Source organism: Mastacembelus armatus, chromosome 21, assembly GCF_900324485.2.
Source record: "Mastacembelus armatus chromosome 21, fMasArm1.2, whole genome shotgun sequence".
In the NCBI taxonomy this organism is placed as follows: Eukaryota; Metazoa; Chordata; class Actinopteri; order Synbranchiformes; family Mastacembelidae; genus Mastacembelus; species Mastacembelus armatus.
The window spans coordinates 10,282,543-10,305,142 of record NC_046653.1 but is presented as its reverse complement, the minus strand read 5'-3'; the positions used below and the strand labels follow the sequence as shown (position 1 = coordinate 10,305,142).

General features: G+C 40.7%; 2 protein-coding genes across 2 annotated transcripts; one reads left to right on the top strand and one right to left on the bottom strand.

The window, feature by feature from the left end:
* Positions 1–1,663: 1,663 nt before the first annotated feature.
* On the top strand, positions 1,664–20,316 carry gcc2 (GRIP and coiled-coil domain containing 2). The gene is made up of 24 exons (XM_026295473.1): positions 1,664–1,865; positions 2,501–2,575; positions 2,727–2,811; positions 2,889–2,968; positions 3,055–3,159; positions 3,281–3,785; positions 4,302–6,160; positions 6,334–6,397; positions 6,546–6,646; positions 6,852–6,950; positions 7,526–7,645; positions 8,618–8,782; positions 9,054–9,158; positions 10,282–10,444; positions 10,848–10,948; positions 11,163–11,240; positions 11,359–11,496; positions 12,455–12,576; positions 13,023–13,199; positions 13,534–13,742; positions 15,331–15,558; positions 15,946–16,085; positions 18,155–18,356; positions 18,878–20,316. The coding sequence occupies exons 1-24, from the start codon at positions 1,860–1,862 to the stop codon at positions 18,949–18,951; spliced, it is 5,001 nt and encodes a 1,666-aa protein (XP_026151258.1). The 5' UTR covers positions 1,664–1,859; the 3' UTR covers positions 18,952–20,316.
* tmem223 (transmembrane protein 223) lies at positions 16,551–17,569 on the bottom strand. Its single transcript, XM_026295474.2, has one exon. It carries the CDS (start codon positions 17,451–17,453, stop codon positions 16,644–16,646), a length of 810 nt encoding a protein of 269 aa, XP_026151259.1. The 5' UTR covers positions 17,454–17,569; the 3' UTR covers positions 16,551–16,643.
* Positions 20,317–22,600: the final 2,284 nt, after the last annotated feature.

Here is a 22,600-nt window from a genome sequence, read left to right as displayed (position 1 = left end):
AATATGAATTTACTGCTACCAGTAGAGTGTGTTGCATAGAACAAAGACTGTAATTAACTCTTGACACCAAAAAATACTTCAGCACCTAACCATTCATATGTAAAGATTATTCACAGGGAAAGTGTATTTTCAAACCTGGATCTATTGCTATAGGAAAAGTCATTTATTTATTATTTTATTTTTAACACTCAATGGACTAACAGAGAGTGACTCTACATTGACCCAGTTCGTGTGTTGTGTCTGTAGACATGATGCAAATTTGTAAATATAAAATGCTTTTAATTAGATTTTTTTAACATTTGAATATTAAATATATGAGGAGTCTGTAAGACAATACTATGTCTGCATTTATTTTAAACCAAAGATATTGGATGAGAGGTGGCGTTAAATATATCTCACTCTTCATTTTAGTTTGACATGTGGTGCTTGTGGAGAAAAAATTAGCAGGTCACTGAGAGAAGAGAAAAAAATAAGAGAAGAGGCAAAAGCGAAAGAGAGAAGCATGAATGACTGTCTGTAGCTCCTCCTGATAAACCCAGCCAGGCTATTCATTACTCCCTGAACGACATCCAGTGTCAGTTATATTACTGCTGTCCCTGACTGACGGCCTGACTGAGTGGATGCTGGAAAATGGCAGCAAAATACTGCTGGGAGCCCTGTGAGAAAACAAGGGAAGGGCTGTGATGGATGAGTGTTTGACCCAGGCGGGGAGGAAGAGATGGGTCTCTTCTATATTAGACAGGGAGTCGGCAGATCCTCTGCCCCTCTTGCCCAGAGTATCCCAGCCTTGACAGGATGAGAGGCACCTCGCTAAACTGCCTCCGTCAGTGCTTCTATCATGCGTGTCAAAACAGACGCTCTCCATATTCAAAGGATAAAACTGAACCTCACGTGACGGGAATACAGAACCACAGCCAGGCAGGCGATCCACTGAGTCTGTGACAGGCCTGATGTCAGCATGAGGGCAGATGTCTCTCGCCTCCTTACAGCAGTCCCCAAAACAACATCATGGTGGCATCAGGCAGCTTTAGGAAGCTTTCATGCCCCATAGGCTGTTTCATACACAGCAAACTCACACCAGCTAGTTTTAGCTTTAAATAACACTCATATGTTTGCTGGGTGAATTTAGCATACATATATCATAGTGATTACTTTATGTTCACAGTAAAGAAAAGTAAGCTCCAATATCACCTTTCACCTGGTTAATTTTTATATGATTTGAAAAACAGACAGGCCCTCAGATGTATTTTCAGTAACATTATTCCTGCCTGTTCCTCCCATGTAATACAGCATACCAAGGGAATATTACACCACAGTACACTGTATGACTCATGCTCTAGGTCGCTGTGTTTATGAGCGTTTTGCCTTCAAGTAGCTGAAGTGCAGAAGTGCGCTGCAATAAAAAGTGGTTTAAGACCATTGTTAGTAAGTCATTTCTTGACAGCAGGTTAGTTAAAAGTTATTACCAGTAAATGTTCACTTTTTAAAGCATGTCATGTTCGTCGTGGTGAATAATGTGCAGTAACTTCAGATTTCCTCAGCACAAGTGGCCAGAGTACGAGACGCAGTTAGGACAAAACCCGGACTCTGGTTTCGGATTTCTCGCGTGTCCGGATAAAATATCCTGTTTAACTTGTGACGTAAGTTGTGATGGCGTCACTTGGTTGACGTTTGCGGAAGCAAGCCGGTGCTCTAGCTTGTTAACTTAAAACCAAAACAGAGGGGATGTTTTCGTGTTAAATCTCTAAGGAATCAGAAGTCATTTTAGGTACTGCTTTGACTTTGACCGCTGGAGTTAACTCTTACCTCTCTGTGCTTGGCAGACGACTGAGGAGTGGCTGACCAGCACATCGACTGAGATGGAGGTAAGGGTTAGCATTAGCTGTTAGCCACTGACACGACTTCGTAGTGCAGGTTATTAGCTAATGATATAATTAATGAATTGGTTCCGCTGAACTGCTCATATTATCTTCTGTTTACTGACGAGCTCCTATCCACAGCTGAATACTGACAGTCAAGTTACATATGACAGTACTCTTAAGTATTAACTTAACTATGTATTATTCTGTGATATATTAACCGTGGTGTATCTTCACATTTTAACGAAGTAAGCTTACAAACGTGGTTGGCACAATTTTCCTCCTCCACCCAATGTATTTGTGTGTATGTTGATTCATAGACAAACGTTTTTACAGCAGAAATTTATAGTATTTTGTTTGATCTATATATGCCGTACAGAAATGTGGTTCCTAATAAAACTAAAAATATTTTTAAAACGTTCTATGTCAACACTAAAGTTTGTTCTGGCATCAGAACAACATTAAATTAAAGATTTTGCAAAGGAAATACTGTGCTGAGTGTGACACTGGTGATTTAAAGGGAATGCCATGCCATGTGCTATAGCATTCCTGAAAGATTTAATATCACTTTTTAATATGTTTGTTGTAATGTGACCATAATTAGCTTTGTCATTTCCGTTTGTCCTCTTTCACTGTAACAGGACCCTGGTGGTGCCGGAGCGGACTCTGCAGCTCCATCACCAGCTCCATCACCAGCAGGTGCACCTAAGTCAAAGGTACTTCAATTCAGGGAGCACACGCAACATAATTTCTCAGAATGTCTATCGAAATTCTGTAATGTGTGTCTAAATATGTAACACAATTCACATTTAGATATGTTTTTGTGTAGACTGATCCTTCTTTACTTTTGTCATACCTTATTCTTAGCTGGACACACTGTCCAAAGATGACCTTATCAAGTTTGCTAAGAAGCAGATGGCTGCTTTGCAGAAAATGAAGAGCAGATGTGCAGGTAGGTAGAGATGTCGCTAGTGCTGTGTTTGTGTTTGACTCTGTGGCTTTGTGACATTATATTATTTCTTTTATCAGATCTGGAAAAAGAAGTTGAATCCTTCAATCAGCAGTCCAAAAAGAGTAACAGCATTTCAGATGACTCCACACTGATACAGGTTGGTGTGTAGGGAATGTGTTTGCAAAAAATATTCACAATCTATATTTATACTGTACTATCTGAATGATGTGTGTGACTCTATAGGAGCTCACTGAGAGGATGGATGCCTTGCTACTGGAGAAAGCAGAAACTCAGCAAAGTCTTGCACAGTCTCGTAAAGATTTAGAAAGGACCAAGCAAAAAGCCAAGGTGAAAAAGAAGAGCAAATGACATCTAGTTTTACATTGTATGAAATATGGTGTATATCTGTAGACTGGATGTATGTTCATAACAATTCTTGCAACATGTGCCTGACTGTTATTTTGTGCAGGATGATATAGCGGTGCTACAAGGAGAGCTGGACCGTGTCCTAGAAAACCACCAAATGAAGATCAAGACCCTAGAGAACTGTATTAAGGAATCTAATAACAAACACCAAGAAGAAGTGGCTCATTTTCAGAAATTACTCAAAGAGCGAGAAGAGAGTGACAGGGAGCGGGAGAGTGAAAGAGAGAGGGAGCGCCAAGCTGAACACGCCAATGCAAATGAGAGTGCGGCAGAAGTCCATCGTTGCTTAGAGGCTCAGCGTGAAACTCTACAAGCTGAACTGAGAGCGATCCAAGAGCAAAAATCCCAGGAGATTGCAGAGCTACAGGAGCGCCACCAAAGGGAGTTGACAGAGGCTCAGCAGGAAGTGGAGAACCTGAAGGAAGAGCTGTCTCAGAAGAGTCTGCAACATGAGGAGGAAATGAAGGCCCTGGAAGAGGACTGTGAGATAGAGAGGGAGCGTCTCATGTTGCTCCATGAGGAGTTGACCGAACAGCTCGCTCTCAAAGGTAAAACAGCATGCCACTCAAGGACAGTGATCAGAACATAAACCACTGGCTTTGTTACAGTGAAGTATACTTCCTGTTTCGAGGAGGTAGTTTTACTTGTTGAATCAATAACATATTCACAACAGCAGAGAGCCAGCCCAAATGGAACAAGTTTGAATTAATGATTATATAGTGACTGATTTATTAATTATTGAGTGATTTGTCTGTTTTTTTTATGATGACTTATGTGAACTGTTCATTTTTAATTTTTTAGTCAACATAAGTTTTATCCTGTTTTGTCTACTGCCCATCATTTTAGGTGACAAGCCAGTAAAACCAACTATTGATTGAAATATTAGGGAAAATAATTTTATTTTAACGAACAGTTTTCAGTATTGCATAGGGGAACATTTTTAAAGGCATATGAAAGAACAACTTAGTTCTTAGCTGCTTAGTGTGTAAGTAAAAAATTTAAATGAAGAAATTAAATGAAAATCAACATTACTTTTAATATGCATATTACTCTAATTTCTCCAGACAGCTACCTGCAGGATGTGCAAGAGGAGGATGAGGAACCTGCTCGTGGCTCAGGTATCGCCAGAATGCTGGAGCTGTCTGGCTTCAGTCAGGCTGAACCCAGCCCCAGTGATAGAGAGGAGACAGAGACCAGAAGACTGAAAGCAGCTCTGGAAGAGCTTCAAGCCCAGAATACCATGTTACAGGACGAGCTCACCCTGCTCAGTAATGTGAAAGGAGAGCTCGAGGCAGAGCTGGAGAGGGCCAAGGAGGAATTCCAGATGGAGAGGGAAGAGCTGGAATTCAAAATCAATGAGATGCAGATGAATAGGGAAAGTACCACCCATGACTCTGTAACATTTCTTGATACTGAGTCAGCAGTCAGATCTGCCCAAGACCAAGACATCTTGAAACTAGAGGAGCAGCAGAAGTTGAACCAGGAGCTGAGAGCTCAGTGTGAGAGCTTGATCGGGGAGAGGGACTCTGCCCTGTCTGATTGTCAGCACATGAGGGACATACTTAAAGGTGTGGAGACAGAACTGGGTGAGAAGACCAACAATTTTGTTCTGCAGTACAATGCCATGAAGGAGCAGGGGGCTAATAAGGTACAAGAACTCCAAGAGAAGATTGAACAGCTCAGCCAGGAGAGAGATGAACTGTTGGTGAGGGTCAGAGAGGTTACAGAGGAAAAAAACACTCTGATGGAGAAGAACAAAGACCTGAAGCTCGAAGGTTCCACAGGTGAGGACCAGAACCTCCAGGCATCTGCAGAGGAACAAGGAACTTTAGTCTGTGACCTGAGGAAGTCTATGGAGGAGATGAACAGGCAGAATGAGGAGATTCTCTCCCAACTGCAGTTGAATGAAAATATGACTGAAGACCTTAAGGAGATGGTCAACACACTGACTGAAGAGCGAGATAAATTGCAATCTCTGCTTCAACTCCGAGAAGAAGAAATGCAAAAGCTCAGTGACGAGAGAGCAAAAGAATTAGAGAGGGAGCTGGAGGAGAAAGAGAAAGAGGTATTTTTGCTGAGAGAGAAGAAAGAGAAGGAGTTGAAAGGTTTGGAAAAAGAAAAAGAGGATGAAGTGCAGCATCTAAAAGAAGAGAAGAAAAAGATAGAACAAGCGAAAGAGAGCCTGAAAGAGCAGGTGGAAAGAAGACAGAAGGTGGTTTCTGCTTTAGAGCTTTCTGTCAAAGAGCTCTCTATGGAAAAGACCGACCTCCTTCAGAAACTGGAAGAGGCATCGTTGGAGCTTTCCAAAGCTGAGGAAGAGAGGGAGCTTTTGGCCTCCAAGCTGGCAGACCTGAAGGCTCAGCTGGAGCAGGAGACATCTGAAAAACGTCACCTGGAGGTCCAGTTGAATTCACTGACAGAGGAGACAGTGCAGGCCCACAAGACCATTAAAGCTCTGGAGGAAGATCAAGCTGAAATCCTCAAAAATTCCACTGCAGAGACTGAAGAGCTCCGAGCACATGTAGATGAGCTGGAAAAGGAGAGGAATCTTTTGTTGCGTAGTCTTGAAGAGCCTGATGGAGAGAGAAGAATAGAGGACGTGCAACAGGAGCTCCAGGTCCACGTCAAAGAGCTGGAACAGGAGAGGAACATGTTGAGAACCAATCTGGAAGAGGTGGTGAAGGACACCGAAGGGCTGCAAAGAGACCTTCAGGATATAAAGTCGGTCACCGAGAGGATGAATGATGAGAATCACAAACTGCAGGCTCAGATTTCTCTGATAACTCAAGAGAAAGAGAAGGAGAATGGTGAAATGGAAGAAGAGAGAGAGAAGATGGAGAAAGAGAGAGGAGAGATCAGAGAACAGCTGATGGAGAAAGACTCACTCATATCTCAGTTGAGGAGCGAGGTGGCTGCTCTTCAGGTAAGTGGAGCTCATTATATGTCAGGTTTATCTTAGAATAATGTTAATACAGCAGAAAAGGTTTGATTTTTTTCAGTTGTCATTGATCATATTTTCTTTGATTAGTGTACACAGTTTGCATCAGAGCTTTTTAAACCAGACATTCTCAAAGCTGTTTCCTTTGGCACTTTCAGGAGTCTGTTGCCCAGTCTGCTGCCTCTGAAGAAAATGTAGAGAATGAGATCACAAACAAAATAGGTATGAAGGTGACACTCATTCATGTTAATGAGTAGAAATATTTCAAATGGTTTTAAACTGTTATTTTAGTAAAATAGGCTTTAAATTGCCTGCTTTTCTTTCTAACTAAAACAATAATTTTGAGCTTTCTAACTTGTGCTTCCTGCAGCTCTCCTGGAGAAAAAAAACAAAGACAAGGATGAAAAGATAAATAAAATCAAGGCAGTTGCTGTCAAAGCAAAGAAGGAGCTGGACATCAGTAAGAAAGAGGTAGAGTGAAGAATGAGATTCTTAAACTGTACCTAAAGGCTAGTGTGTTAACCATTACTTTACAAGATTATAAGAATATGAGAATATTTTGAACATGACAAAATAAATATACATGGCATGTCATGTTGCAGTAGTTAGAACATTAATAGGAAATAGAAATACACTCTTGCATATATATTTTTGATTTCTGATTTTTTTTTTCCAGGTTGCAATGCTCAAGGAGGAAGTAGAATCACTGAAAGCTGAGAGGGAAAAAGTGAACAGCTCTATGAAAGATATCATCCATGGTGCTGAAGGCTATAAGGTGGGAGAGTGTGCAGTATTGAAAAGAGACTGTGCAATATTGAAAAAACTACCAAATTATCCTGCTTAAGTTCTGTTACTGCCCATTTTACAGAGGGCTCTAGGGCTAATCAGTATTGCTTATTGTCTGACAGTTCAGAACATAGACAACACAGTGCAGTGTTTACAGTGGCAGAACTGCTGGCATCCAGGTGTATCAGATGTCACGGCATAGTTTGATTATCTTCAAAATAAAAGTACAGTTTAACACGTCCCAAAATACAGTTTTGATTACTAAGAATTTGCTTAGTAGTATGCTCACTATTGCCAAATGGAAGGACACTCTCTTCTAAACAAGACTCTGCATGTGATGTCACTCCCAGTGGTCTCTGTAAACAGTCCCCAGACTGCACTGTGCTTTGTGACCGAGTCTTCATTAGAGAAGAAACCACTCTGTTGTGTCTAATGAGAGTTTTGTCCCATACTCAAACGTAAATGCAGTTCATATTTGAGATGCATGGTGTTTACCTTCACTGAGCTGCTCAACTGTCTTCCTCTAATGAATGAATATTTTTGTGTGCCTGTGTGCATGCATAGAACCTGCAGATAGATTACGACAAGCAAACAGAGCAACTGGATAAGGAGAGGGAGAAGGTGGAGGTAGCAGAGAGACAGATTGCTGAGCTGACCAAACGACTCAGCAGTGCTGTCACACAGGTAACAGAGATACACACTCAATCACCCCCACCCACACTTTACCACTAACAAACACACAAACTGCCTGCACCCTCCAGTAAATCTAAGCAGCAGCACTTTGTACAGTAATACATCTCTCCAATACTTGTCGTATAACTCAGTTTCCATGTGATTTACAGTAAAGCATTTTAGCCAGCGTCATTTTTACCCCGCTATGCTTGACAGCCCAGCACCCACAAATATCCTATCAGATGTGACTGGGTGAGCTAGGGAGAAATTATATTTATACGTGATCTTCTCCCTGTGCTCATAACTGTCTCTTTCCAATGAGAGAACAACAGGCAGGTAAATGGAGCAGAGTATAGCTTCCATCTGCTGTGTGCTAGCTAGTGCAGCACCATTTTCTGAAACTGTGGGTTACTCTCATGTTCGCTCATGGGTCTGAGGGGGAGCATGGAGGCTGGAAGTGAGTTGGGGATCTCAGAGTGCACCTGGACATCTCTGTTTACCAATCATAATTTCAGTGTTTGGATGACAGATGATGGGAGGTGGCAGCCGCTGCCTCAGCTTCGGTTGTCCTTCCAGAGAAAGCCCACAGAGCCTGCTGCTGTCAGATTTGCATGAATGACTTTCAAATGCGTCACGTGTTCATGCAGGTTTTTCAAGTGAAAATGTTGAAACATTTTAAAATTTAAGTTAGACAATCCTCTTCAAAGTGAAGATCATAGAGTAATCATCACAGACATGAATAGCATTTTGAGAAAGCAGCATCCTGCAGTGCCTTAAAAGTGATGGATCAGTGAAGCTCATTAAAATAAATTTTAGTTGGACGTGTTCCTGGTACCTTCATCTAAATTACAACTTCAGGATATCAGAGTCAAAACATGCCTCTGAACATACCACATACTGTGTTGCAGCCAATGCCTTATTCTTGAGACATTTGGGTGTCTAAGGTTACAGTGAGACTAATCTGGAGCACTTATGCTTTTACAGAAGGAGACTCTCAGCAGTAAGAAGGAGGACTTACTGGCTGGTATGGAGACCATGCGGAACACAGTCAGGCAGCTGGAAGCTCAGAACCAGGAGCTGCAGAGACAGTCCGCCAGTCTGGACAGAGATCGACTCGCTGAGAAAGCTATGAAGGAACAGAAGATCAAGGTAGAGAAATTAGGAGACATGGGCACTCTGTCTTCCTGCCAGTTGTTTAGTGTTTAGTGTGAACTGGTCAGATGTCAAGCCGGACTCTGTATTTTAGCTAATTCTATAATACACCACACACAGTGTGGTGTATTATAGAATTTATTTTTTTTTTTGCAAATAGTATTTTTCATGTCATAATTTATTTCTTAAAACTAAATCTGCAGTGGGATTTGGGCTAACTGAAAACCCCTTTGTATGCATGTGTATGTGTAATTCATTGCCTCTCCAGGACTTGTCATCTGCTATGAAGGAAGTAGAAGAGCTGACAGCCCAGCTCCATAAGCAGCAGCAGCAGTCTCAGCAGACTGCCCAGGAGCTGGAGCAACTACGCAAGGTACACACACTCTAACCCACAAATGCTTTTTAGAAACTAGTGTGTCTCTGAGGGTCTGACCAGCCAAGCGACTAGACTAGTGATGGCCAGCCTGCAGCTACAGCAGCACCTCTCAGAGATCAACTCCTGCCCACAGCACAGGAGGTGCTTGTTGCTTTTCCATTAGTTGAGACCTACATAGTACAGCAGGGTACATGGAAGCTGCCTGGAGGTCTGGCTTTGCTATTTGTCTGCCTTGTTAGTACAGCCAGTACTAACACTGTATTTTTAACAAGCATTGTATTTTTAATGTTGATACTGTATAAAACATAAAATAATACATTGGGCACTAAAGTTCAACAAATTTAAATTGAGCATTGTTATTATTTTATTGTTCAAATAGCACTAAATATATTATAATGGTATATTATATATAACTATATAATATTTATATAACTATAAACTACACTGGAATTAAACTAAAATATATACAGCATGAAATAAGAAAGAAAGGGGTAAAATCTGTAAAAAAATTTGATTTTGTTTAAAGCTTGCCACATAAGAGAAAATTTTATTGTCGGTCTTTAATTGTAATAATTGAATGTTTAAATAATTTAGGGTTCTTAAAGGTCACCATATGAGCTAGCACTGTCCCCTTACCCCACAGCACACAGCACACACGGTTACACACTCAACTACAGATGAAGGAACATGTCACAATTTTACTGTCATATCCAAGTTTCTTATTTAAAAATATCTGGGAACACACAAAAACAGGTAGAACTAGCTTGTTATAAATTGCTTGTTATCCAACTACCCACTGCAGGTGACCTGGATCAGGTGTGTTCAGCCAATAAGAAGCTGCAAGAGCAGGGATAGTTAGAAGAGAAGCAGGGCAGTAGCCCTGGAGGACTGGAGTTTGACACCTCTGCTTAAAGGAGTTAAGAATTCAAACTGAAGATCATACGCACTGTGAAATGGTCAATACATTTACAACAGATACAGTCAGATATTATAAATGAGCTTTAATTCCAAACTACATATTTTTATAACTAAAGGTCTGACATAAATGACCTGACGGACACAGACAGGAGGTTTTCGCTTTGTTCTCTGAAGTGATGTATTATGTTGACTGTGCCTGTAGGAGGCCCAGCAGAGCTCTCTGCTCGACATGGAGATGGCAGACTACGAGCGTCTGGTGAAAGAGCTCAATGGCAAACTCTCAGAAGGAGATGAGCAGGCTGAAGAGTTAAAGCGCCAGATAAACTCACTCACCCAGAAAGAAGAAACGCTCAAACAGGAAATCGGTATGAATGCCATGTTCATATTTACACTGAGAAAAATATCACAGAATACAGTTTCTCTTATGTAGCACGATTATTAACTTTAGCACTGTTCATCTGCAAAATAGTTTTTCCTGCATGTATCATGCAGCACTGATCCATGCTAGTCTTAGGAACACCAAACTGCATTCACTGATAGTAAACAGCTATTATTCCTGCAGGGCCCTAGTGATTTGCTATCATGCAACTCATGTAGCTGCAGGGTTCTCAGCTGGAAAATGCTGTTGCATGTAATTTCCCTCCCTGTCCACTTTCCCTGTTGCTCACTGTCAAGCTGTAAAATGAAAGAAAAACTGCTCAAACTACATTTGTGTGTCTATTTGGGTGTGTACATGTGACATATGTGCATGTGTATTTTTGTCTCCAGAGGCTTTGAAGTCCCAGCTGGACCATGGGGAGGAGAAGACCTCCAAGATGAAACAGTTGCTGGTGAAAACTAAAAAGGACTTGGCCGATGCCAAGAAACAGGTCTGTTTCTGTGTATATGTCTGTGTGGGTGTGTAACCGTGATCCCATATTACTATGTGCAATGTTGCAGCCTAATAAACATAAATAGTGTTATGCAACAATGTGTGGGCCCTGAGATAGGTAATCAATCGTATGCGTTGGTGTGTCTGCATATATGGGGCTCTCACTATGCGTGTGTGTGTCTGTGTGTGCGCGCATGTGTGCATGAGTTTAGGAGAGCTCCCTCATGATGGTGCAGGCCTCTCTGAAAGGAGAGCTAGAAGCTAACCAACAGCAGCTAGAAAGCACCAAGGTAACACAGACACCAGGCAAAACTTCTTCCCTTTTGGCTAAAATACATAGTTTTGAAAATGAATGTTGATCATGCATAAATCACAAGTTAAAGTGTGTGTGTGTGTTTATGTGATTAGATTGAGGTGTGTGAGCTCACGGCCGAGCGCCATCGTCTGCAGGAGCAGCTGAGGTCAGCGCTGGAACAGCAACAAAGAACCAGCAGCTCCCTGCAGCAGCGCATCAACAGGCTGCAGCAGGAGAGAGACACTGCTAAGGTACAAACACTGATTTTTTTTTTTTTTTTTTTTAACTTTTGTCAAATTACAAATGGGAATTCAGTAAGGGGAAGGAGGATTTATATCAATTAGGCCTAACAAAAATTAGACTGCCAATATTGTTTATATGGGGGTGTGTATGTTTTTAACATAGATGAATGCAACAATAAAAAAAAAATGACATAGAATGTCACTGCCCATCAATGATGGGCATCTCATAAAGTTTTCAGAATTTACTATCAACTTTGCTGCTTGCTAACTTCCAAAATTGGTAATAACAACAGCTTAGCCAGTTGTTCTGACATTTTTACAATCAGCTCTTTTTCTGTCCTTTAGTATAAAAGCTGCTCATTTTCCCATCTGCCATCCTGAAAAAGTGTTAATTCAACTTTATAACTTTATGATCATTTTGGAGGTTGCATTTTGTGGTACTTTTGACCAGTATTATTAGAAGTTTTTTTTTATCAGTGAAAATCTCTGTTCTTTTCTTGCCATGCATTTTTTTGTATTCCATTAAAACTTTTATTATGCAGCCTTTACAGCTTTTTGGTTTTCCCTCATCTCCTTACTGCTCTTTCTCATTGCTTCATTCAAAGCAGCTCAGCACCGCAGTCCGAGATATTTTTATGGATTTTTTTGATCAGTGTGTGGAAAGGTTTTTGCATGGAGAATATGGCGGAAAAGATGAGAAATTCCCAATGAGTAAGAGATTACTTGGTCACAGTGTTTTCACACTGAATTTAACATAATTGTCTAATTCTCCTCAGATATTTACACTCAGAGAGAGTGAGAGTGGCCTAAAAAATTGAGCATGAGCTTTCTGCTGCTTTGTCACAAGCTGTAGCTGTGTCCCAATTCAGGGGCCGCATTTGTCCTCGTTGGAGAGCGCATAAAAGTTTAATATATGGTAAGCCTGTGTTATTAACTGTGTATTTCTTCTTGATCTTGTTGATTCCAGGCTGAACTTATGGCAACAACAGGCGAGTTTGAGAGCTACAAGGTGCGAGTTCACAATGTGCTCAAACAGCAGAAAAGCAAAACCGCCAGTCAAAGTGAGGGAGACTCTGGCAAACTAGAGAGGTAAGGACAACACCTCTGTAGAAGTTACACACAAAGGAACATCCAGGAAGGCAGTCAGAAAGCATAGTTGTATATTGTGTCTGTACAGGGATACCACTGAGGTGAAAGAAAACCTGTTGAGCTTGACTTGTGTTAGCTTTGTGCATAAAGTGAAGCTTGTAATTTGTAAAGTTCTGTCTTTCAGCTTTAATTTAATTTTGAGTGGTCATATTCATTTTGGTTCATTTTGTGTAACACAAGGGAAAGTCATTTGCAGTATGAATGCTAATGTTAGACCTGATAACACAGCTTCAGTCTGACCAATACAGGACCTTTGGAAGAATTTCAATGTTAATGTAATGAAATTACAGGTAGACACTCCATGAAGCACAATAAAGAGGGCTGAGTATGTATCGGTTAACACTGTTATAGTAATATGAATGTAATGACTGTGATATGTGTGGCAGGGAGCAATTGTCCTCCCAGGTAGAACAGCTGAGGACCAGACTGACGGAGAGCCAGCAGAGTCTCCAGAGCAGTGCAGTCGATCTGCAGCAGCTCCAGACTGAACATGACACTCTGCTGGAGAGACACAACAAAATGCTCCAAGAAACTGTTAGCAAGGAGGCAGAGCTCCGTGAGAGGTGAGTTGGCTTGACTGGTTTGTTTTGGTTGGTAGCTGAAACTGCCTTGTCTGAAATTTACCATACTACCATATTGTTGACATATTCTTTTTTTTTTTTTGGAGCTTCCCATATGCTTCTTTTCTGTTGTCTTTCCAATCTGACCTTTCCTCTTCTGATGTGAGTTTGCAATCATGGCACACAGGCACACACGCTGGGAACACCTGATTGGACCTGACAAATACGTGTAACTCTCCTCTCCCCTTTCCTGTCAGACACCTTTCCTATTGATTCATCACTAAATGAGCAGTCTCTCACCTTTTTTATTTTGTTCTCACTCTGTTTCCAACTCTAGGCTCCTGTCAGTACAGTCTGAGAACGTGGCTCTGCGGTCAGACCTGACGCAGGCTCAGGCTGACCTGTCTTCCCAGGTCGAGACCCAGCGTCAGACCTACAGGGAGCAGCTGAGGAAGGTGCAGGACGACCACCGAGCGATCGTGGAGACTCTGCAGGGCCAGCTGACTCGTGTTGAGGAACAACTCTTCAGCCTGCAGAGTCAGAACAGTAAGCACTAAAGCTAATTAAAAACTGTTGAATTTAATAGACCTGACTCTGGACAAGTACTAGTAGTGGAAAAGGACAACTCGAAAGGTAACAACAACAGCTTAATCATATAGTAGTAGGGTCAAGCATGAATCACATCTAGAGACGTATCAAAGCATCAAGTGTTGAGAGTGATGATGTTTTCCATCTTGTTTACTCTCTTCTTCTATGAGATGAGATTGGAGATAAAATTGGGGAAGGGTGGGGGTGTTGGTGTGTATCACTAGAGCAGCAGTGGAAGCTCATTCATCACCTCCCACACAGCTGCCCTCTGGAGTCTAACAGCAAATGCACACATAGTAATGACTTGGAAAGGCAGGTGTGTGTGCTTGTATGTGTGTTTCTTTGCTGTCAGTTCAGCATGGCCAGGTGTTGGCAAAGCTCCTCAGCTCCGCTCCCGCCTCCCAGTGTGGCAAACAGCTCATTGTGGCATCTGGAGAGACTCCTCATTAGTGGCTCACACATGCACACCAGGATTAGTCCAGTATATGGGGCCAATATTAGCTTTTATTGAAAGTCATATTTGAACCTTTTTACCACTATATTGGGATTTGATGGCACTTAAAATGCAAAAGGTTTCAACATCAGTGTGTTTTACTGGCCTTACTGAGCAGGTGGTTCATAAAATTGCTGTCCTCCGAGAGGGCTCCACTCCCTATTTTTTTCTATGAATCAACTGTAACAAATAAAATAAAATTGATATATGTTTATTGTCATGTTTGGTCAATTTCACTATTTAATTTAAACAAACACAAGTGCATAAGCACAGGCTACAAATATTAATTCCAAAAACAGCCTTTTACAGCCTAGACACTCATGGAGGCCACAGTTTTCTCTGCAGTTCTGTGTTATTGGCTCTTGTCGCTTTGCTGAGACTGAGCTCAGCATTTATCTGCATGTTTCGAAGCTTGCTATAACAAGGGGTGTGATATCAACAGTAGTAGTAGTGATATTACTCATTATAGACTAAAGATATTTTGGTGTAGTCCAGTACTGAAATACAGTACTGAGTTTTAAAGCTGGCCCTGGACCATTATGGCTGAGGTAAAACATGTATGTAGACTTGTATAAGGCAACAAATGTGGCTAGACTTTAATGCCTGCAGAGCACCTTAGTTAGGTGGGAAGTTGACAGGATTGGTTTAGGAGTCTGGCCTCGTGGTTCAGGTCCAGGTACATTAATCACAATCTTCTCCTTCGTCCACCCACTCTTTGAAGCTCCTCATCCTTCACTTCACATTTGTCATTGTTTATGTCAGCCGAGCTGGTTATCACCAGAGTGTGTCTGGTGCCCCCTCATGTCACAATGAAATAGTGTAGAGGTTCTTGCCTGTTTCTGAAAGCATGTCATGGTGAATCTAAGTTTACTTAATTAGAGAATGAAATGAATACATCATAATCTGTCATTTTATCTTGGTTTTAATGTTAATACTAGTTTATGTAATCCACACACCGAGCACCATTAATTGTATTTTAAAAGTCAGTTTTCTGTTGTTAATCACATTCTCTGCTTTCTGGTAAAAAGAGTTTGTTCTTTCACCCTATTTCAGGTGCAGCGTTGGTCCAGTCAATCCGTAAGCCTCTAGCATCCGACCCTCAGCGAAGAAACACAGATCCAAACCAGGCAGGGCTGGGACTGGTGGCCCTTAGCGACCTCCAGTCAATGGCCAGGGAGGAGGGTGAGGGTATGGAGACGACTGACACTGAGAGCCCCTCTCCTGCGCTTACACCCATACTCTCTCTGGAGCAGCTTCTCATGTCTCCAGACCCAAAACAAGGTGCATTTGAACAGAGAAGTGCACCCATGACATTAATTCACTTTACAAAATCCCAAGTACAATACATAATTTGTCTCTAAAGTTGCATATTCATTCTGTGACTGAAACATAACAATCAAAAACATTAGTTGTCCTGTTGCTGTCGTTGTTTGGGTCAGTAATTGGGAACTTAGAAAACGGTAAAGATTCTATTTCAGTATAAATTTAGGAAATGTTAATTATTTTGTATCTCTTTTTATCGTCTCTGTGAGGAATATCGTACATAATGAGACTGGCTTACTTCACATGATCATCTATGCTGCATCAAAATGACAAATAGTTTTTGTGCCCATGAAGTTCTCATACCAGGGGTTCAGCTCATGGTTTAACCTTGGATTTCACCTCTAGAGCCATTTGTGTGGACGGTGGAGCCTACCAAAGAAGAATTAAGTCAGAAGCTGACCACAGCAACACGTAGCCTAGAGCATATGAACAGCCTACTGCATGAAACTGAGGCTACCAACGCTGTTCTCATGGAACAGATCACAGTATGTCTATACACACACATGCAGATTACACAAAAATGGTCATCTGTCCACTTTTTCTAACAGTTTGTTCAAACTATTCTTTTAACTTGAATACATTTAAAATTACACACTGCTTATTCCAAATTTTAAACATCAAGTAGGCCTACGAGTGTTTTATAACATCATTTGAAATCTTTATCTAAAACTTTTAATTCTGACAATATTTGGAAACTCATATTTTAATTATCTGCTCATCTGCTGATTAGTTTCTCATTTATTATTTGGGTTACAATATATAAGTGAAAAAGCAAATCGCAATTTACTCAAATCTAATACTGATTGTTTTCAACAGGTCAACAGTCACAAAGCACGGGGTATAGAATTAACTATTTTTCTGAATAGTTACTGATTATTTCAGTTCCACACAGTGCTAACAGGATCTGCATGTCATGTGAAACGAAGCATAAATGAACAAAAACCAGTCCATGTTCTTGAGCTTGTAGATTTTATTTCAGTGAAGAGAAACAATCAATATGAAGCTGGCATGGCATATCTATTTCTGAACACAGAAAACCCGTCTTAAATTGCTCGGTAGGCCCCAACAGTGATATCAAACAACCTAGCGTTTTTCACGGTCCCCTCTTTGTCCAGAAGAAAGTAGAACTTGTGTCCTTTCACCCTGAGGGGGATGAAAGAGGGGGACTCTTGTCTGTGGGCGTAACAGGCTACCTGGGACAGTGGGACTGTTATCGTCCGGCCTCGACCGGGTCCCAAAGGTGACTGTGTGAAAACCGTCACCATCCTCCCTCCCTGATGTAAAACCACCCGGCTGACAGACCGACGGCAGAACACAGTTCCGAGGCCAACTATCCCTGTCCCTATCGCCAGACATCCCAACGTGAAACCGTACCTCCAGGCGCTGGACCCCAGGTTCATCTCAAAGCTCCACATCCCAGCCAGTCCGGTGGTGGTGGTGGACGCCTTGGCTTTCCCCTTCTCTGAAGCGCCCCCGGTGTCTCTCAGTCCGGTGTAGGCGAAGTGAGCCATGTACGTCCAAAAGAGAAGCTGCCCGCCGCAAAACAACGAGAGGAGCCGGAAGAAGCGCGTCCTGTCGTGCTCGAACAGGGTGACGTCCCGGGAGGGCTGGGCCGACGTGCACAGCTTGCGACGGGCTGTCAGCTTCGTTGGAGCGGCGCCCAGGCGGCATCTGTGCAGGGATATGTGCCGGGAAATTTCTGAGAAAGTGACCCGGTTGGACAGGCCGGTGCTCGGTGCGGACTCAGTCCACAAGGACGCGTTTGGAAAGACTTTGTGCTGAATATTAAGGAGCCGAAAGTGTCTAGAATAAAACTCCAGCGCCCCACACAGCAGACGCTCTAATCCCATCATGGACCGTGTCGAAATCACATCTAAATGCCAAAAACGGTTTACTCTAAGATGAAATATCAGCGTTTTAATGGCTCTCTCCCAACATGAGCGCCGCCATGCTTTACGTTACAAGGCACGTACACAGGCATACTACGGAAAGCAACTGTGATCAAAATTGTAGCTCGCCCGTCTAATGGAATATCGCGATAATTGTACAACCAACAAAACATTGAATTAAGACTAAGAACGAACGAGTCACTATACATTATGAACAAGAATATTCAGCATTTATTTGTAATGGTTAATAAAATATTTTTTCTCACTGTTTGAAAAACAAAATGCCCTTTTTCCTCTTTCTGAAATAACTGAAGTTTATCTTCACTTTCCCAGACATTAGACTCGCTTACCAATAGAAGTTTTTCACAGCATGTGTCACACCAGGAAAATAATTAAGAACATAATTTCTTATCTTAAGGATGAGTGTGTACTATTCAGTGTTGTCATTTCCCATGCCCTTTCACCATGCTCAGTAGCAATCTTTGCTGGGTCAAACAGATACAACAGAGCTGATTTTGACGTAATTACATACACCCCTATCTGCTGTTATATCAGGTAAAATGTCATGTTATCATATGGTTTACACTTTTAGCACAAATACAGATGCAGCGACTCAAATCTTAGGATTTCTAGGTTTAATATCGCTAATATTTTCCACCTGCTAGTTGTTGAAGAGTGAAGTACGCCGTCTAGAGCGAAACCAGGAGAGAGAGAAAAGTGTGGCCAATCTGGAATATCTGAAGAATGTCCTGCTGCAGTTCATCTTCCTGCGATCTGGCAGCGAGAGGCAGGCGCTCCTGCCTGTTATCCACACCATGCTGCAGCTCAGTCCAGAGGAGAAAAGCAAGCTGTCTGCCATTGCACAAGGTACAGTATGTACTAGGTGAACAGTATTGGTAAAAATGAAACAAACACATACAGAAAACGTTTTATGTCTCATGACAGAGCCTGTTCAGTGATTTCAAATGTACCAAAAGCTATGCACCACTGTCATATCATCAGGATGGTGTATTATATAAAATATTATAATACACGAAAAAAAAGTAGTAATCTGACCAGATTGCATAGAAAATTTGTTTTTCACATTAATGTTGTTTTTTAGAATAGTTCTACTCTTACATATTAGATATATAAGTGTATTTTTATTAGAAACTTTTGATGACATGAGACAAATGATGAAATGACAGCACAGCAGATGGAACTTGTTACTGTGTAATATAATTGTTAAACTGGCAATTGTGGCTTTATGCTGTGCTATTAAATATTAACATCATACAGAGACACAAGAACACAGTGATACACACACCCATAAATTGGGCATTTGTGTGCCCAATTTATGATGGATATAATCATTTCTAAGCAGGTATTTTTGGCTCTTCTTTGTGCAGGTGAGGAGGAGGGGTCCAGGTCTCGTGGCTCAGGCTGGACCTCCTATCTCCACAGCTGGTCTGGGATCAGATAGAGTTGAAGATCAACAAAACAAAAGAAAAACACTGGAAACAAACTGCTAAATTGTTACTGGGCCTTTTTATGTGAAAACCTGTAGTAAGCAATGATACCGTCCATTTAACTTTACAGTGGCAAAGACTTTGAGCTTAACTTGGGCATTTACATCATTTTGGGACACAATAGGGACCAATGAATGTACAAGAAAAGATTGAGATGGAACGAGCCAGAGATTAAAACCAAATCATTTGACATGAATAACGACTCAATTAGCAGTGCAATAAGTACATCGGTCTCTTACCGATCAATGTCAACTATGACACATGTTTGTCTTTCTTACTCTGACCTATAGTTGTTTTTTATACCAACATTTACAGGGCTTGAAAGTTACACTTTTCTTAAAGTGGCGCTCAGAAAGGTATCATTAACACAACTAAAATATCAAGTTATAAGGACATTGTATAATAGCCATGATGCTCACAGATCATGGGAGAGAAACTGTCTAGTTAATGGAATAATATTACTCAAACATAATATTCAGATATTTGGTGAGACGATGCTGATTAGACTTGTGAAGGGCCGTGTAGTACAGTACACTGTAAAGGACTGCCCTAGTGTTTTATCTCTGTTGGTAGAAATGACTTGCAGTTATTTTCTAAGGCTTTTAAATGGGCTTTCACTACTTTAGAGTATACAATAAGAAAACCAACATTAACCTTGATCAATACATCTCAATGCATGCCACCTTGAAGGTAGAGAAGGACATTAAATAGCCATTAGGCGATGTGAATGTGATTTCCATTAACAATTTGTTGAACTACCAATGTGGTTCATTGTCTTTAATTTGACTTCAAGTACAAATAATTTGGACTTACCCAACATTCTCAGGTTCACATGAGCAACATGACGTCAACATACTAACAGGTTTGGGCAGTTGCTCATTAATGCCTGTCAATCTGAAATTAGAAGCCGTTGCTATTTTAATTTCCCGAGTTGCATTTTGTCAACTTCTGCAATGATGTTCTTGCTGTGATTATGTTCTGCCTTCTGTCTGATTTGTTGTTACTGTTTTTTTTTGGTTTTTTTTACCACCAAATGATTGTTTTTATGATTTCTATTTCGGTTTTGGGAATACATTATGGTTTTGTTAGTTGCCGTGCTGCTATTTATTGTCTGAACATGAGAAATTTAGTGCAGTTTTATCTGCACAGCCATTACAGGAAGCACAGCCACCCTGTGTCCTTGAGCAAGACTCATGAGTGCAGCTTAGATTCATGGGTGCTGCTTTTTACAATGTCTGATGATGCCTGACATCCCTGTGGAGGTGGGAAAAGAAAAATTCCTCGGAGAAATCACCTTCCCAATAAAATACACATCCACACATGCTTCCATTATAATTTATACATATTTGAGACCTAAAGTCCTTAAAGTGATGAAGATAATTTGCCTGTACATTTGTTCATTCAGTTGGCAGCTTTCAGTGAGTCCTTCAGCATAAGTGAATGTATTTTTATCTAAACTTTTATATTAAAGGTACTTGACAGCCGCAAAAGCTACAGAAACTGTAACAGTGAATGGGCATTTACATTATGTTAACTGGTTCATTGTCACTTCTCATTTCTGCTGTGTTTGTTGTAAAGAAATGCTGAAGTCTTATTTTACAGGAGGCAGCTTTATTTTAGAGATAGTTTGGGTTTATTTCAAATGAACAAAAGTAAAGTCAACATGGATGCGAATGCTTCTGGTAACTTTGCATTCAACGTTGCCTGTTCATTATGATGTATTTTGATATTAAATGTTTACATCTAGAGAGGATAATCAGATTTGTTGTAAACAGCATAATCAAAATTTTATTTCATGATGATAATTCACACACCTTGCTAGGTGTAGCCTACAGGTTTTACAGATGTTTAATATATTAAACATTGAACCACGATAATGTAAATACGGCCCTCAAACAATGGGGTTTTCAGCTACAGCCTTAATGTGACTGATCAGATGCATCTATGGTGGTTTAATTGCTATGAATGAATTTTGTTATAAAGGTCCCCCCACCTTTCTTGAAGGAGGGGGAAGGAGGTATAGGGGCTTTCCTTTTAAGGAAATAAATGTACTTTCTAGTATCATGACGTAATTAGGGGAGGAAAACTAAACATGCAGTTATACTCTTACTTCCCTGGGGACTAGCACTATCATTAACCCTTTGAAATTACAATATGCGATGCATTTCTCCTTAATATTTTTCTTTGCTATGAATTTTATGTTATAGTCATAGCCTGTTGTTTCTCTAAGTGTTGCAGAGTAGGAAATTATTTTTATCAAGTGTGTATCCAAAGTGAAGTTCTGGGTCGGGTTTATTCTCAGAACCCACCCCGCCATGTTGAGCTTCCGTAAAAGTTTACAGTGACCAGAGATGAAATTTTCGATGAATTGATTTGATGTTAGTGTGTAACTTAAATGATAAGACGACAGAGGATTCAGGAGCAGCAGCCAACATCAGTCTCATAACACACACGTTTAACATGCTGATCCACAAACACACCTTGTGCTGAGGTCGCAGGGCGGGTTGTGATCCTCCAGCGGTGGAAGATCGCAGGCTGACAGAAAAATTGGTAAGTTGATCCATTGGTTTTCAAAGTAAAAGCACACATCTTTTTAACTAGTTTCTCATGTGGTTTATTAGACCATTAATGCGCTGGTTACCTGTAGTACACAAGGGACCGAGCACCTGAACCACAAGATAATGGCAGATCTTCACCGATGTTAATTAGGTCTGATATGTAACCTGTTCTTTTCAAGTAAGTGTTTAAAGACTAGCTGTGCTATATGCTCAACAACAGTTAGGTGATTATTCAGAAAAAACAAAACGGATAACCAAAGCTGGAGAAAGAAGTTTACACGTTTAAAAGAAAAAGCTGAGGCTAATGAAGTTAATGAGGGGTCTATTTGAATTTAATCGCCGTGACTGTGAAAATGAACCATTATGCAGACTACCAGCACTTTGAAATAGGAGGAGCTAAATTGATTTTTATTATTGTTCATTTTATAACGCCTACATACTCCTATTCTTTTGTCTTTTATGCTTGTACCATTTTAACCTGTCATAGTGTATATTATTACTAAACTACACTAAATCGTCCCATGTTTTGTCTTCCAGGATTAACAACATAAGATTTAAAATAAATACTACGATTCTCCAGGTGCTCTGGTTTCCTCCCACAATCCAAAAACATGTATGTCAGGTTGATTGGTGACTCTAAATTGCCCATAGGAGTGACTGTGAGTGTGTGAGGTTGTTTGTCTCTATGTGACCCTGTGATGGACTGGTGACCTGTCACCCAAAGAGAGCTGGGACAGGCTCCAGCTGATCCCTGGGACCCTGGTTAGAAATAAGGAACATCATGTTGGCAACGAACATAGACACAGCTTTCCACCTTCGCTTTATTAATTTGTTAATTAAATACCTTTTGTTTTCATTTATTACCCTATAGCCTAACTTGGGTCAGTATAAGTAATTAAATAATGTGTGATTATTATTATACAACGTATCAAGAGTATTTAAATTCCGTCTTTAAATACGTAATGGTTTTTATATATTTTAATATATTACACGTTTGACTGTGCAGAATTATTTTATTTTGAAAGTCACAGGCGGATGTGTGGTA

Excerpts from the sequence above, each read along its gene's own strand:
- gcc2 (XM_026295473.1), top strand. Across the intron at positions 2,969-3,054 it reads ATGACTCCACACTGATACAG|GAGCTCACTGAGAGGATGGA; the intron begins GTTGGTGTGTAG and ends GTGACTCTATAG. Across the intron at positions 15,559-15,945 it reads GTCTCCAGACCCAAAACAAG|AGCCATTTGTGTGGACGGTG; the intron begins GTGCATTTGAAC and ends TTTCACCTCTAG.
- tmem223 (XM_026295474.2), bottom strand. The coding sequence starts at position 17,453 with ATGATGGGATTAGAGCGTCTGCTGTGTGGGGCGCTGGAGTTTTATTCT.